The sequence below is a fragment of the Canis aureus genome, chromosome 23 (genome assembly GCF_053574225.1).
Source record: "Canis aureus isolate CA01 chromosome 23, VMU_Caureus_v.1.0, whole genome shotgun sequence".
NCBI lineage: Eukaryota > Metazoa > Chordata > Mammalia > Carnivora > Canidae > Canis > Canis aureus.
Window position 1 is genome coordinate 28,275,610 of NC_135633.1, and position 14,223 is coordinate 28,289,832.

Below are 14,223 nucleotides of genomic sequence, written 5' to 3' on the forward strand. Positions count from 1 at the left end.
AATGTGAAAGGCTCAAGGCTGATGAACTGTAAGGCTGCAGGGCCCCTGTGGCTCAGAGCAGGCCCCATGTTCCAAACACTTTATAGTCACTGAGACCATCTTCTGGTATTCTCCTGGTTCAGGCTGATGCTTGAGTGAGTCTCTATTCCTGGACCAGAGCTTATACTGACCACCAGCTTTATCATCACCATCCTTACCACTATCTTCTTTAACATCATCATCGCTGCTATCATCACCACCATTACCGTTTTCATCCCCTCTACTACCACCACTACCACCATTACCACTGCTGTCCCATCAGCACCACAGTTAGTACAGCACAGTCACTGTCACCATCACTGCCACTGTTCTATTACTAACGTCAGAGATTTCTAGTTACTTTTCAATAGCTATTTCTCCTTAATTCTCAATAATAAGGACTACAACTTTTTGCTGGGCACCTTGCCTCCCACTTCAGACTATTATTTACCATGCTCTTTGAAGCCAATAAGATATATAAGTGAAAGTGCTGAATAAAATTATGGGAAGTGGCACCCTTATTTATCTTTTGTCTCCATCTCCTACCTGATGTGATGGCTGGCACTCTAGAAGCCATTTTGTTCCAAAGAATGAGGACTAGACCCTAGGGAAGGCAGAGCGGGAGGCAGAAAGGACTACTGGTTTCTCATGACTATGGAGAAACGATTCAGACTCAAATGGACATTTTTTTTGTGAAAAAATGAACTTTTATTTTGTATAATTTAAGAGACTGTTGCTTAGGGCATTCTGATGCATACCACCAAACATTATCCTAATTAGTATATATCACCAGATATTAGTTTCATTAAATATTCCACGCTAATAAGTATGAGTGATGGAGGGACAGTAAAGAAGAAATAGGAGACAGGGATAGAGGTAGGGAAGGAGAGGAAGACAGAGAAGAAGAGAGAGGGAGGGAAGGAGTGGGGGGCATTGATTGAGAGATTTAATTGCAGGACATAGAAATGATTCCTACCGTTTAGAAGTAGCCATTCTTAGGCAGACAATGACGAGAAGGATAAACACATTCAGCACCACGGACAGATCCAGGAACACTGCAGTAAGGGGACAGCAGGAAAAAGTGAGTAGTTGGTGGTGGCGGCAGTTTTCTCCAGGATATGTTCATTAACCCACTCTGTGCCAGGCACTGGGATAAATATCAAGACGTGTTATCATCACATCCACATTTAGTTCCCAAGATCAAAACAAGCAGATTGACATGGGAAGGCTTCCTAAAGTGGACGGAAGGGACTGAGAAACCAACTGAGGAGTGGGGCAAGAAGACTTTGTGACAGAATGGACAAAATGCCAAAGAAAGAAAAACGCTGTGGGTGGGGGAGGGCTCCAGGTTGGGAGAGGGAGAGTGGATCAACTAGTCAGGAAAGGAGCATGTTGCCCTGAGTGGGAGTTAAAGAAGTGAGTTCTCAGGGCCCTTCAGATACTACATCAAAGATTCCAGTCTTTGGTCCCAGGAACAAAGGTTCATGCTTGTAGGGGTATATGAAATCTATGACTAAGATTCCACAATTCTAAGCTTCTGAATCAGTTACCTATGTGTAACAAATCACCCCTCTCCCCAAATTTAATGACTTAAGACAGCAACCATTTTATTTGTTCACAATTCTGTGAGTCAGCAATTTTGGGCTTGGGTCAGCTGGATAGTTCTGGTCTTTTCTGGGGTCACAGAAGCAGCTGATGTCAGCTAGAAGATCACCTGGGAGCTGGCTGGTCTAGAGGGCTTCAGCTGGGATGGCTCATTTCTGGTTTCTGCCTCTAAGAAGCTTGCCTGGATTTCTACACATGGAGATCTCTGGGGAACAGAGAGGGAAGCCCCAACAACAAGCACTTTCAAATCTTCTGCTTACATCACGTTTGCGGATATCTCAATAGCCAAAGGAATTCATTTGGCTAAACTAGTCAGTGTGGGAAGGGACAGTATAAAAGTATAGATACAAATACGCAGGATTCATTGGGGGAACATTAATATAACACTCTTCCACAAGTTCTAAGTGTTTCGTTTACCACCATAAGAGTCTTATGTTCTGTTTCAAACAGAACATAGTTCTAGGAGTTCTACAGTCTTCCAACTCTGTGGTTCTTATAATTCAATTTTTTGATTCCAAGATTCTGTAATTCTAGAAGTAGAAGGCTTGGTATAGCTAAGGTGGAACATGAGGACCCAACAAGAATATACTAAGGAAGTCAAGCAAACTAAGGTCACTCTCAGATCTAAGCAAGAACCCACTTGCCTCTCCCATTCTCATCCCTTAGCCCCCTACTTCCTGTATGCAACAGGACAGTGGCATGAGCATCACATTGGGAATCAGAAAACCTGTAATATAGGCCCTGTGCCATCATTGATTTAGAGCAGCCCCAAGCACCACTCTTAACTTGCCAGTGTGGGGTGTTTTTTTTGTTTGTTTGTTTGTTTTGTTTTCTTTGTTTTTTTAATGATTTTATTTACTCATTTGGGAGAGAGAGTGAGAGTCTGCATGTACAAATGAGGGGGAAGGGCAGAGGGAGGGGGAGAAGCAGACTCCCCGCTGAGCAGAGAGCCTGATGCTGGGCTCCATCCCAGGACCCTGAGATCATGACCCAAGCTGAAGGCAGACACTTAACCGAGAGTGCCACTAAGGGGCTTTGTTCTCCATGTTCTTCTACGACCAACAGAGATACCAATTCCTATTTTCTGAATGACACAGAACAGTGGTAAAGCCAGGAGAACTGGGCCCAACTTCCATTATCAGGAGCCTGAACCCGGTGCAGCTTAGAGTTTTGTTCCCACCTCTCTCCTATAGTGCAGACCCTGAGTTTTAAGAAAACCATGATTTAAATAAGTTACTGCCCTTGATCTGTCCTGACCTCTACTTGCAAAAGAAAGGAAGGAGAGGAAAGGGAAGGACTTGGGAAGTGAGGGGAGGGGAGGAGAGGAAAATCCTCCAACTCTGCTCCCTCTCCTTTTCCCCACCAACTCCAGTCCCAGACTCAACTGGTTCAACACTGGAGCCCTGGGGCCAAACCCTGCCTGGCCTTGAGCTTGTCTGCTGTGCCTTTCAACTTCCCCAAGAAGAAGAGTATGCAAGCAAAAAGCAGCTCCATGAGAGACCTAGATCGGGGCAGCAACTCAAGAAAACTTTACAGATGGAGGGAACCACCTTCTATCACAGGTAAGGAATTAGAAGCCCAGACTGGGACATGAACCTGCTCACAGTCACACAGCTAGCCACTAGCAGACCAACACCAAGAACGAGATGGGGTCACTCCCCTTTCCTAAACTTCAGTTTCCAATTCTAACCTGGGGATAAAAGACCCAGCTTGGGACACCACTCAGAAACTGTAAAGCACAGTGCAAAGCTAATAAAGAATCAGGTTTTTCCCAATGGCTTGGGAGCCTGGGTGGGGGAGGATGTGTTGAGGTGGAGGCAGGAGCACTTACGACTTTGAGAGGACTCATCCAGCTCATTTATTCTAGCCTTTCCCCAGAGGCCCAGGCTGCAGAGTGGAGGAGAAGGGTATTAAATATCAGAGAGAGTTATTTAAAAGCCAGTTGCTGGCCCCTCAGAAGCAGAGTGTGGCCTCTGCTGACTCAATGGAGAAGATGAATCTTGGGTCTATGGATTTTCCTGTGTCTCGTGGTCGGTGGAGGGGTGGGAGGGGCAGTGAGAAATGAGAACAGTAAAAGCTGTGGTGGAGTTTCCCCCTCCCTGCCAGTGCAGAAGTTACGCTAGAGAGAATCTGGGGCCTCCCCCACTACCTAATGACTGAGCTTTATCACATCAGCCCTGTCCAGCTGCTCTTCCACTTGCCTCAGAGGAAGGGGGAGCAGAGGGAAAGGGAATCAGCCAAGGTAAAGGGACTCTGGATATCACAGGCTGCTACAGACTTAGGAGGACCCTCCTCCCCTGCCAGACTATGCTACCACCACAATAGTTGGGGTGGGGCCAAGTTCAAAGTCATACATTGAGGTGAGGGCACCAATTGGGCAAATTACAGTATTATCTTCCCCTCCATGGCCTCCACCCCTAAAAGGGCAAGGGGCACAGGACTAAAAGCCCTCTAAGATCATCCTGTCTAGACACACTCCTTCTTTGCAGAGAGGAAACAGATCTGGAAAAGCAGACTTGCCTAAGGACTTTAGGAACACTGAGACACTTCTGACAGACAAGATGGGAGCTGGAGGCAGACAGGAATGGGGCTCCCTGATAGATGACCTCAGGAAAGTTGCCAAACCTCTGTAGGCTCCTTACCACGGCTCAGTTGACCTTATAGAGAGCAGGGCCTTTGTGGAGAGAAAAGTGAAAGAGCTGGAGTTAGGAGAGGGAGAGTACCTTGGAAGGCTTCGAGAGGGGCTCTGGAGCCTAGGGGGGTAATAAATTCAAGAATTGGGGTTCAGGGGTGCCTGGGTGGTTTGGTCAGTTAAGTGCTCGACTCTTGATTTTGGCTCAGGTCATGGTCTCAGGGTCATGAGATAGAGCTCCTGCTGAGCATGGAGCTTGCTTAGGATTCTCGCTCTCTCTGTCTTTCCCCATCCTGCTCATGAACATGTGCTCTCTCTCTCTCTCTCTCTCTCTCTCTAAAAAATAAAAATAAAAAATATTGGGGTCTAGAGTAGTTGACATGTGGATGATTCTCAATCCAGCAAAGGGCAATCACTCTGCTTGGGCAGGTTGGGGTGACTTCACTTGCTGAATCCTAAGAAAACCCTGAAGCTCTGCGCCCACAGGATCCCCTGGGATCTGACCCAGTCACACTCTCCAGAGAGAGCCTAGAATGGGGAGGGCTGCAGCAGAGATGAGCAGGAAACCTGAGCTCTTGTCAGGCTTGGGGTTCAGTCAGCTGTGCGACCTTGAAGAAAGTACCTCACCTTTCTGGAAGGCTGTCTCCTGGTGGAAAGTGTAGATGGGAGCTCCTCAGCTAGCCTGCCTCGCAGAGATGAGACGATCAAGCCAGAGATTTTTATTTATTTTTTTTTTAAATTTTTATTTATTTATGATAGTAACAGAGGGAGAGAGAGAGGCAGAGACACAGGCAGAGGGAGAAGCAGGCTCCATGCACCGAGAGCCCGACATGGGATTCGATCCGGGGTCTCCAGGATCGCGCCCTGGGCCAAAGGCAGGCGCCAAACCGCGGCGCCACCTAGGGATCCCAAGCCAGAGATTTTTAAATCATCATTTCATCCAGTAAATATTCCCCAGTGCCTTCTCATGCTGAGCTCTGCGCTGATAACACAGGAGACCAGACCCAGTCCTGAGCCCCAGCTGCAGACGGTAAGGGGGCTCAGAGTTGCTCCAACCTTCTGATTGCTAAGTGAAATTCAAAGGAGATAAGGAAGCCAGGAAGGCTTCTTGGAGGGGACAGAACCCAAACTGAGCCCTGAGGATCAGTGGCCTGGGCCTGAAGAAACAGTCAAGGGGAGGGAAGAATCCAAGTGGGGCAAACAATCTGAGCAAAGATACTTCCACGGAATGCATCAGAGAATGAGCACAGCCCCAGACACAGCTAGACATACATTTATTGAACACCTACTGCATGTGGAATACTGACAAAATGGAGAGGGAAGTTCTTCTAGAGAACAGAGACCCCCCAAATGGCTCACAGTCCAGAGGAACCTGAACAGAGGAGAACACCTGCATGAAGAAGGGAGGGCAGGGAGGAGGCTGGGTAGAGGCTTTCACAGGGACAGCAAGTGGAGACTCATTCCTTGTACCATCTACATGAACTTGCTATGCTGGGGGAGGGAGGAAGATGGAACAAGACAAAATGACATGGGAGCTAATTAGTCCCAGAAAAGGGCAATGCATCATCCAGTCACATAATAAAGGCCCCCAGGCCCGAGGTGTTATGGCTTTTCCTGTTTCAAAGCACTTCCTGTTCACTTTGTCACAACAGCCCTGAGAAGACTACGAAGGATAGGAATCCAGAAGCCCATCTACTTTCCAGAAGTAGAAGCTGACAGACCAGAGGCAGAAAGACATTCAAGGTCATATCACATCCAGCTTGGCATCTGTTGCTAACTTCAGCTTCCAGGGGTCAGGATGAGATTCCCTGTCGTACTGGTCCTTCTCAGATACAGCCACTACCTTGGACAAAGCCCTAGGCAAGGAGCCTGGGCCAGGTTTAGGCTAAGCCCTGACAGCCACTAGCTTTGAGGCAAGTCCCTGGCCCTATGGCCTCAGACTCCCCAGTTATAAACCATAGTCACATATGGATGTCTGAGTGGCTCAGTCCATAAAGCATCTTGTCTTCAGCTCGGGTCATGATCCCAAGGTCCTGGGATTGAGCCCCATATCGGGCTCCCTGCTCAGTGGTATCTTGCTTCTCCTGTCTCTGCTGCTTCCCCTACTTGTGTTCTCTCACTCACTCTCTCTCTAATAAATAAATAAAACCTTAAAAATTTTTTTAAAAATAGTTTTCTGCACTCAGCCAGCAGCCCATTGGCCGAGGGTCATGGGCGGCTTTTTGGAGCGTGTAGCGCTGCTGGGGTTGTTGAGCGGCCTGCAGGCCCCTGACCCAACCCTGCTCACATGCCCCAACTCCAGTGGGTCCTCCTGGACCTGGGAGCAGACCCTGGTTGCAGTGCAGCCAGATGGGGTGCAGTGGCGGCTTGCTGGGGATGTGATCCAGCGCTTTGAGAGGAGGGACTTCAAGGTGGTGGGGATGAAGACACTGCAGGAACATCATCCATGCAGTGACTCTGTGGAGGGGGCCGGAGAGAGACAGCTATGGCTTCAGAGCAGTGAGCCGGTAGACTGGGCAGACAAAACCCACCAGAGCAGCATCCACCCAACCTGAGCACTCAGGCTGCCCTCAGCCACCCAAGCAGCCAACCAGGATCAACTAACTACTTCTGTCATCCAGAACCTGAGCCTACACAGATGGTCTGCCCTTCCATCCCAGACCACCTCTCTGTCTACCTTCTCCCCCACCCCACCTCACCCCAGAGGGATTGAGCAACCAACTTTACATGCCTTTTAGTATTGTAAACCAGTAAGAAATTGGACCAAATTCTTTCTATACCAAAGTGCCAGACAACCTTTGGGATATCTCCAAAAGTGTGTAGTATAACCATCCTTCCCCAAAGGGGGGTGGGACATTAAAATTCACTACGTTGTGTAAATAAGCAAATAAATAAATATTAAAAAAAAAACTATAGTCACATAGTCACTGCCTTCTCCTCTGGTACATGATGGTTCTAAGTTCTCTCTGGGCCTCCTTTCTTCAATTGAGATGTCTAGTACCCCCCAATCAAGGCTGCCTGCTGCCCTGCAGCCCTTTCCTAAGGAGGCCATTAGCCCACCAAGACCCAGCACCAAGGGGCCCTAGAGAAGGGGCTCTGGCCTTGGCAGGCGGTCTGTGATTCCGCAGAGGCTGGAGGCAGAAGGGGCTCTCTGTAGTAGTGGGACAGGAAAGCAGAGACCTTTCCATTCATCCATCCATCCATCCACCCATCTACAAACGTTTACTGCACTCTCTCGTGCTAGCCCCTGTACTGCAAGTCCAATAGGGAAGAAGAGCCAGTGCCTCTCACCATGGAGATGTCAGAGCTGGGGCTTGCAGTTGATGTGGGCCAGGGCTTGGGGGAGTTCAACAGCTGAGTGCACAGCCCTAATGGCTGAGCACCTGTGCCCAGAGCAAAGGGATCTCAGCCTGTTATTTATACAGACCAAGGGCAGTGGAGATCAGAAATGGGCTAAGAGTATGTTGTCCAATCTCTGGATGCATGTGCTTGCATGCATGCACCTGTAAGCTTCCCCTCTGAGAATGTACCCGGAAACCTACGTGGTCCCAGAAATATGAATGCTCAAATATCTATGCGCTTATGGATGTATGAACACATACGAGGATGTACTCAAATCTATGTTAACACGTGCACATGTATGAATGAGCCTGAATATACTTGCACGAGGCATACCTGAGCCTACCTGCAACCATGTACAGGCTTGTACACAACATCCTAGGCATGTGTATGCACATCCAAGGAAGCACGAGTCTGTGTTTCCTCACATGTGGATGCACCTTGAGCTGTTCATGTGTCCAACTTGACTCCACATGTACACCTGCATAGACATGTCCAATCCTGCATGTGCAAGTTACAGTTCTCATCTGCCAATACCCAGGAGTGATGATGGGGAAAAAGGAGGAAGGGAGAGGGGAGCCCCAGCCCCAGCATCAACAGACCTCGTCCATGATGTTGGTCTTGGCCTGGGACCCAGGCCACGCAGGGTCTGTTTCTCCTCCTTAAGGGATATCAATCTGTTGGTCAATCTGTTAAACATAACCTCAGGGAAGAAGTCAACCCAACAACTGTCCCTAATTCAGGAGAAAGACTGACTAATTCTTATGGGGGAAGGGGGCAGCCTCTATCCCAACCAGCTTTGCTGATACCAGAATGGCCTGTGGATCAAGTGTCAGCCTCTCCAGCCTGAATAATTCATGCCAAGGCCAGGAGTGCTCCCTTCTCAGGAGCCTATCTCTTTAAATCATGTCGGGAGCTTCCCCAGTTCTGAAAAAAGAAAAAAAAAATCCAGAACAAAACAAACCTATAAACAGCTCAGCCCCGGCCCCCTCTGAGACCACCCCTACCTGACCCCCCATCATTCAATGCTGCAAAATCTGCTCCCTTCTCCAAATCTCTAGAGCTCCAAACCCTCCCACCCTTTCAACATTTACAGGTGGGATACCCTGGAGGGTAGGAGGGGCAGTCAATGGTGTATAACAACCCCAGGGTCCCGAGACCCAGTAGAACAATGTAATAGGGTGCCCAGGTGCGGGAGCAGGGAGGGGAGAGCAAAGAGCTGAATCACCACACCCACCAGGTCCTAGGGCCTAGGAGAGTGCTTGGGGGAGGAGTCCAGCCTGGTGGAGGAAACCAGATGGAAGAACTCCCGGCAGAGCAGCCAGTGAGTTGAAGGGGAGGTGGGGGGGAGGAGAGGAGGAGGAGGGGTTGTCGCTGACTTCCCTGGGTGGGGGTCGGATGGGGTCGAGAAAACGTTGGTCTCCCAGGACCTGCAAGCGTGGTGACCCCAGCCAGCCTGATGTAACTGGGGTTTTGCTGAGGGGGTAAACCAAGGCTGGGGATTTTCCAGTCTCTCCTAGCACAGCCCTCTCCTGGGTCACACGCGGGGAAGAGGCTGAAAGATGAGTAACTTTCTCAGCCCACCCCTCATCCTCGCCTGTGCATGGAGGGGGAGCTCTAAGGTCCTCCCCCCAGATTCTCGCTCCGTGGTGCCGACCCACCTGCCAGCTCTCCCCCGCCCGGCCCCGCCTCACACGTGCGGTAGAGGGAGGAGGAAGGAACCAGCTTAACCGTGGGGGGGGAGGGGGGACGAGGGGAAGCAAGTCAGAGCCTCGGAGAGCCAAACTTCTCAGCAGCCCCGGAGCCGGAGTGGGAGTGGGGGAAGCGCAGCAGCCGAAAGCCCTGATTCCCGGGAGCCTCCCACCCCGCCCCTCGGCGAGGAGGGCGCGGAGACTCCGTTGGGGGAGGAGGAGGAGGAGGCCGGGAGGCTGCGAGGGGGGAGACAAACCCTGCCCACTCGGCTCGGAGCCCGGAGCGGCCGCGGAAGTCGGAGGCCGGCGCGCAGGGCGAGGAGGGCACCGGGGGCGGGGGGCTCCGCTCCCCGCCTGACCCCTCTCCCCCCGGCCAGGAAAAGTGACGGCTCCGGGGACTCTAGAGCCAGCGGACGGACCGACCGCGATCGCCAGCCGCGCGGGGTCAAGGACTTGCCCCGGCCGCCCCCTCCCCGCCCCCAGGCGCTCCGAACTCACTGCTGAGCGCGGCGGCCCGGGCGCTGTATGCGGGGGCAGCAGCGATGGCAGCAGCGATGGCCCCGCGCGCCGCACAGCCGGAGCAAAGGGGGCCGCTCCTGCCGGGGCTGCTGCTGGTGGCGGCGGCGCTGAGCCGGCCCGCCGCGCCCTGCCCCTTCCAGTGCTACTGCTTCGGCGGCCCCAAGCTGCTGTTGCGCTGCGCGTCGGGCGCCGAGCTCCGGCAGCCGCCGCGGGACGTGCCGCCCGACGCGCGCAACCTCACCATCGTGGGCGCCAACCTGACGGTGCTGCGCGCGGCCGCCTTCGCCGGCGGGGACGCGGACCCCGGGGAGGCGGCGGCGGGGGAGGCGGCGGCGGAGGCGGGGGCGGGCGGCGTGCGCCTGCCGCTGCTGAGCGCGCTGCGCCTCACGCACAACAACATCGAGGTGGTGGAGGACGGCGCCTTCGACGGGCTGCCCAGCCTGACGGCGCTCGACCTGAGCCACAACCCGCTGCGCGCCCTGGGCGGCGGCGCCTTCCGCGGGCTGCCCGCGCTGCGCTCGCTGCAGCTCAACCACGCGCTGGCGCGGGGCGGCCCCACGCTGCTGGCCGCGCTGGACACGGCGCTCGCCCCGCTGGACGAGCTGCGCCTCCTGGGCCTGGCGGGCAACGCGCTGAGCCGCCTGCCGCCCGCCGCGCTGCGCCGGCCGCGCCTGGAGCAGCTGGACGCGCGCCTCAACGCGCTGGCGGGCCTGGGCCCCGACGAGCTGCGCGCGCTCGAGCGCGATGGCGGCCTCCCCGCGCCGCGCCTGCTGCTCGCCGACAACCCCCTGCGCTGCGGCTGTGCCGCGCGCCCCCTGCTGGCCTGGCTGCGCAACGCCACGGAGCGCGTACCCGACGCGCGGCGGCTGCGCTGCGCCTCCCCGCGGGCGCTGCAGGACCGGCCTTTCCTGGACCTGGACGAGGCGCGGCTGCGCTGCGCCCACGGCGACGCCGAGGGTCGCGGAGACCAAGTGGAGCTCGCCGGCCCGGAGCTGGAAGCCTCCTACGTCTTCTTCGGGCTGGTGCTGGCGCTCATCGGCCTCATCTTCCTCATGGTGCTCTACCTAAACCGCCGCGGCATCCAGCGCTGGATGCGCAACTTGCGCGAGGCCTGCCGGGACCAGATGGAGGGCTACCACTACCGCTACGAGCAGGACGCCGACCCGCGCCGCGCGCCCGCCCCGGCCGCCCCCGCCGGCTCCCGCGCCACCTCCCCGGGCTCGGGGCTCTGAGTGGTGCCCCTTGGGGCTTGGCGGCTGACCCTGCCGGTTGAGGACTTTCCTGCCGTTACCCGGCCTGAAGCCATGGGTATGAGACACCCGCCAGTTGGGGGCTTCGAGACTTGCCCCTGACCGGCCTGAGACCTCTGGATTATGGCCATCCCCGCCCCCCCGCCCCCCACGCCGACCCGGAGGCCCCAAGCTGGTACCCTCCTCTCCCCAGCCTCTGAGAGCCCTGGCCAGGCCATCCAAGACCAAGAGACACCCCTTATTGATTCCAGACACCGTACCTGCCCATCCCAGGCTCTGACACATCTCTCCCCGAACCACCCCCAAAGCACCGCCCCCCTTTCGAGGCTTGCCAGGAAACTTTGTCCTTCAGTGCGAAAGCCCTGAGACTGCTTCCACCCCCCTGTGCTTTGAGGCTTGATCTCTCAGTGGGAAACGTCACCCTAGACATCACTGGCTCCCAACTCCAGCCTGGAGACCTCAACTCCCTTCCCAGGGCTCAGGGACCCTCATATCCTATTCTGATCTCAAGCAGAGCACCCCTCTGTAGGCTTTTGTGGACTTTGAGCCTTTTTTCTCATCCCAGGGCTCTGAGCTCTCCCACCCTGCAGACACCCACATCCTAGGGCTCTGAGGGTTGTGCACCCTCCCCCCATTTGGGGGTGGGTGTATTTCATACTGCCCACCACCCCAGCTCTGGCTCAGGCTCTTCCCTTCCTTGGCCCAGGCTTGGGGCTCAGCTCCATCAGTCTCCCATCCCAGGGACAGTCACACCCTGTTATAGCCTTAGTATGGAACCGATCCTCAGCCTTTTTCACCGGGGCTCTGATCCCCCAGTACTCAGTGCTTGTCCCTAATCTCAAGACTCTCACCTCTTCACCCTGATCGGACTTTAATCCACCTGCCCAAGTCTTAGGCTCTCTATCCCCACCACACCCATCGCTTGCACTCACTTGGTCAGGATCCAGTGAGAAATCCACTCCTGGGGTGTGCCCACCCACCCCCCTTTTCTCCTAGGATGAGCTCCCCAGCCCTGCAAGACAGGTGCAGGTGCCAAGCATCCCCCAACCATATTGGCAGATCCCCAGGGGGAAGGAGAGAGCCCTAGGGGTTCAGAGTAGTTGGTTGGGCCTCAGAACCAGGGTCACCTGTACATGGTGGCCTCAGAGAGGAGTAAGGGAGGAGGCTCTGAAGGGCTGGGAGCTGCAGCCCCCAAGCTCTTTTCCACCCATGTGACTCTTCTCCCCTGGGGATCCCTTGTCCCCACGTCCCCCTCCACCAGGCCTTTTGGCCTCAAAAGGGAGGCCAAAGATGAGGGGCCTCATCTCTTGTCTCAGGCACAAGCCATCCTGTTTAGGGTCAGAGCCTCAGTGCCCTGCCTTCTGCATGATCCCAAAGCACAATTGGTGAGTGGGGAGGGGGCTGCCTCTCCCTGACTCCCATCCCCTAGGTCAAGCAGAATGGCTGGCCTGTGCTGCCTCTGCACACAGGAAGTCCCATAACCCGCTCCCCCCAACCCCAACTCCTTCAACACATTGGCTTGAGGTCTGCCTTCCCGCCCCCACCCAAGACATCTGGATCTCCCTTGGGCAGTTTTCTATAAAGTCTGCAATAATCTCAAATACTCTGCTCTTGTAAGTGGTGCCGTGTCGTTCCTGCTGACCTTGGGGCATTGAAAGTGGTGGGAGGGGACACTTGGGAGGGTGTTTTGGACCTCCCTGAGTGAGGCAGCGACTTTTGATGTCTTCTTCTGGCGGCCTATGGGAGAAGAAATAGGCTCTGACTACGTGTGGCAGGTTTGAGGTGAGACATATGGAAGGACTTTCTGCTGGGATTGCCTCGCTCTCCAAACCGGCCTGCCTTTAATCCTCTGAGAGGGGGCTATCCATAGCCAGGCTGCAATCTATACGCACTCTACATCCTCTTACCTTGTCATTCCTCATCGCTGAGGTAGGATGGGGGCTCTGGGGGAGGTGCACTGGGGAAGAAATCCAGCTCCAGAGACTCAGAGGCAGTTAATTCGGGCAGGAAAGGAGGGATCATTATTTGCCGCTTTGGCATCCTCCCCTGTGATGAATTACCTGCCACTCCCTTATAACCTGTGTCATGCGATGCTGTCCTGGAGTGAGGACTAAGCAAGCGTGGGTAGGGAGAGGCTGAGAGAAGCAGCAGCCTAGGAGTGGATGCGGGTGGACATGGATAAAATGATCCCTGCAATATGTGGAGCAAGGAGACAGGTGAGTTCTGGGCCAGCAGGACCTGGGTAAGAGGCTTATCTCCTACCTCAAGGTCCCCAGACTAGATTATTTCGCATTCAGGTTCTCAGAGCCCTAGAACTACCAGGCAGAAGGCTAGAATTCTGGCATTTTAAATCGTAGGGCCACGTTATTCTAGAACCTGTGCCCTTTAGACACTGAAAAGGATCTCAGAGGTAATGTGGGAAGTGTCCTAGGCCCTCTCAACCAGGAGCACCCTCTCTCAATGGGGGGCTCACTCCCTCCCATCCTGGGAGCATCCCCCTCATTGCCTGGGGATTCCCACCTGGAACTCCCTGACGGTCCCAGCTTTGCCTTGGGGCCAGGAGTGCCCCTCCCCTGGCACAGGTCTTCACAGAGTTGGGCATAGTGTAGGAGTGTCTGTTTCCAGCAAATTCCCAGTCATTCCTCGTGAGAAGGGATCAAATTCTCTAGAACTGTTCCCATCTGTGAATGACCTTCGGAGGGTGCCCTCCCAGTACTCCAGGATGAGATAGGAACGATATCTCTAACACAGGTTAGAGACCTGTGCCTAACAGGTCACCTCCCCACTTCCAAAGACATGCCCTCGTAATGTAGCCTAAGACTGCAGTAGGTCCTGGCAAATAAATCATGCTGTTAGCTGTGGGTTCATCATCAGCAAAAATCTTTGAACGTTTTATATGAGAGCTGCCACTAAGCTAAGTACCAAATCAATAGTTGTCAAAAATCAACTAATTGAGTGCCCAGTATATGCCAGTTGATATTTAATCTTAGTGCCATTCACCGATTCCCATTAGATGTCATTTCTGGGTTCCCACCCTCCTTGCAGCCTGTCAGTGGCCTTTGGCCTTATGTGACTATCAACAGGTCCCTAAGGCCTGCCTCCTCTGCAAATCCAGCCAGCCATTCGGCCTCAACTGAATACAATTTTGCCAATTCTAGAGAAGCTAATG

The 14,223-nt window shown here is 54.0% G+C and overlaps 1 protein-coding gene, 1 long non-coding RNA gene and 1 pseudogene across 2 annotated transcripts in view; 2 read left to right on the top strand and 1 right to left on the bottom strand.

The window, feature by feature from the left end:
* The window catches only part of LOC144294910 (uncharacterized), a 52,124-nt gene extending 47,153 nt beyond the window's left edge, over positions 1–4,971 (bottom strand). The window contains exon 1 of the long non-coding RNA XR_013362267.1: positions 995–4,971. This is a non-coding gene — a long non-coding RNA (uncharacterized LOC144294910). The remainder of the gene's footprint in view (positions 1–994) is intronic.
* Positions 4,972–5,735: 764 nt separating this feature from the next.
* Positions 5,736–6,810, top strand: LOC144295182 (nucleoside diphosphate kinase, mitochondrial pseudogene; annotated as a pseudogene).
* A 2,526-nt stretch (positions 6,811–9,336) lies between these two features.
* On the top strand, positions 9,337–12,655 carry TPBGL (trophoblast glycoprotein like). Its single transcript, XM_077867056.1, has one exon. It carries the CDS (start codon positions 9,828–9,830, stop codon positions 11,034–11,036), a length of 1,209 nt encoding a protein of 402 aa, XP_077723182.1. The 5' UTR covers positions 9,337–9,827; the 3' UTR covers positions 11,037–12,655.
* The last annotated feature ends 1,568 nt before the right edge of the window (positions 12,656–14,223 follow it).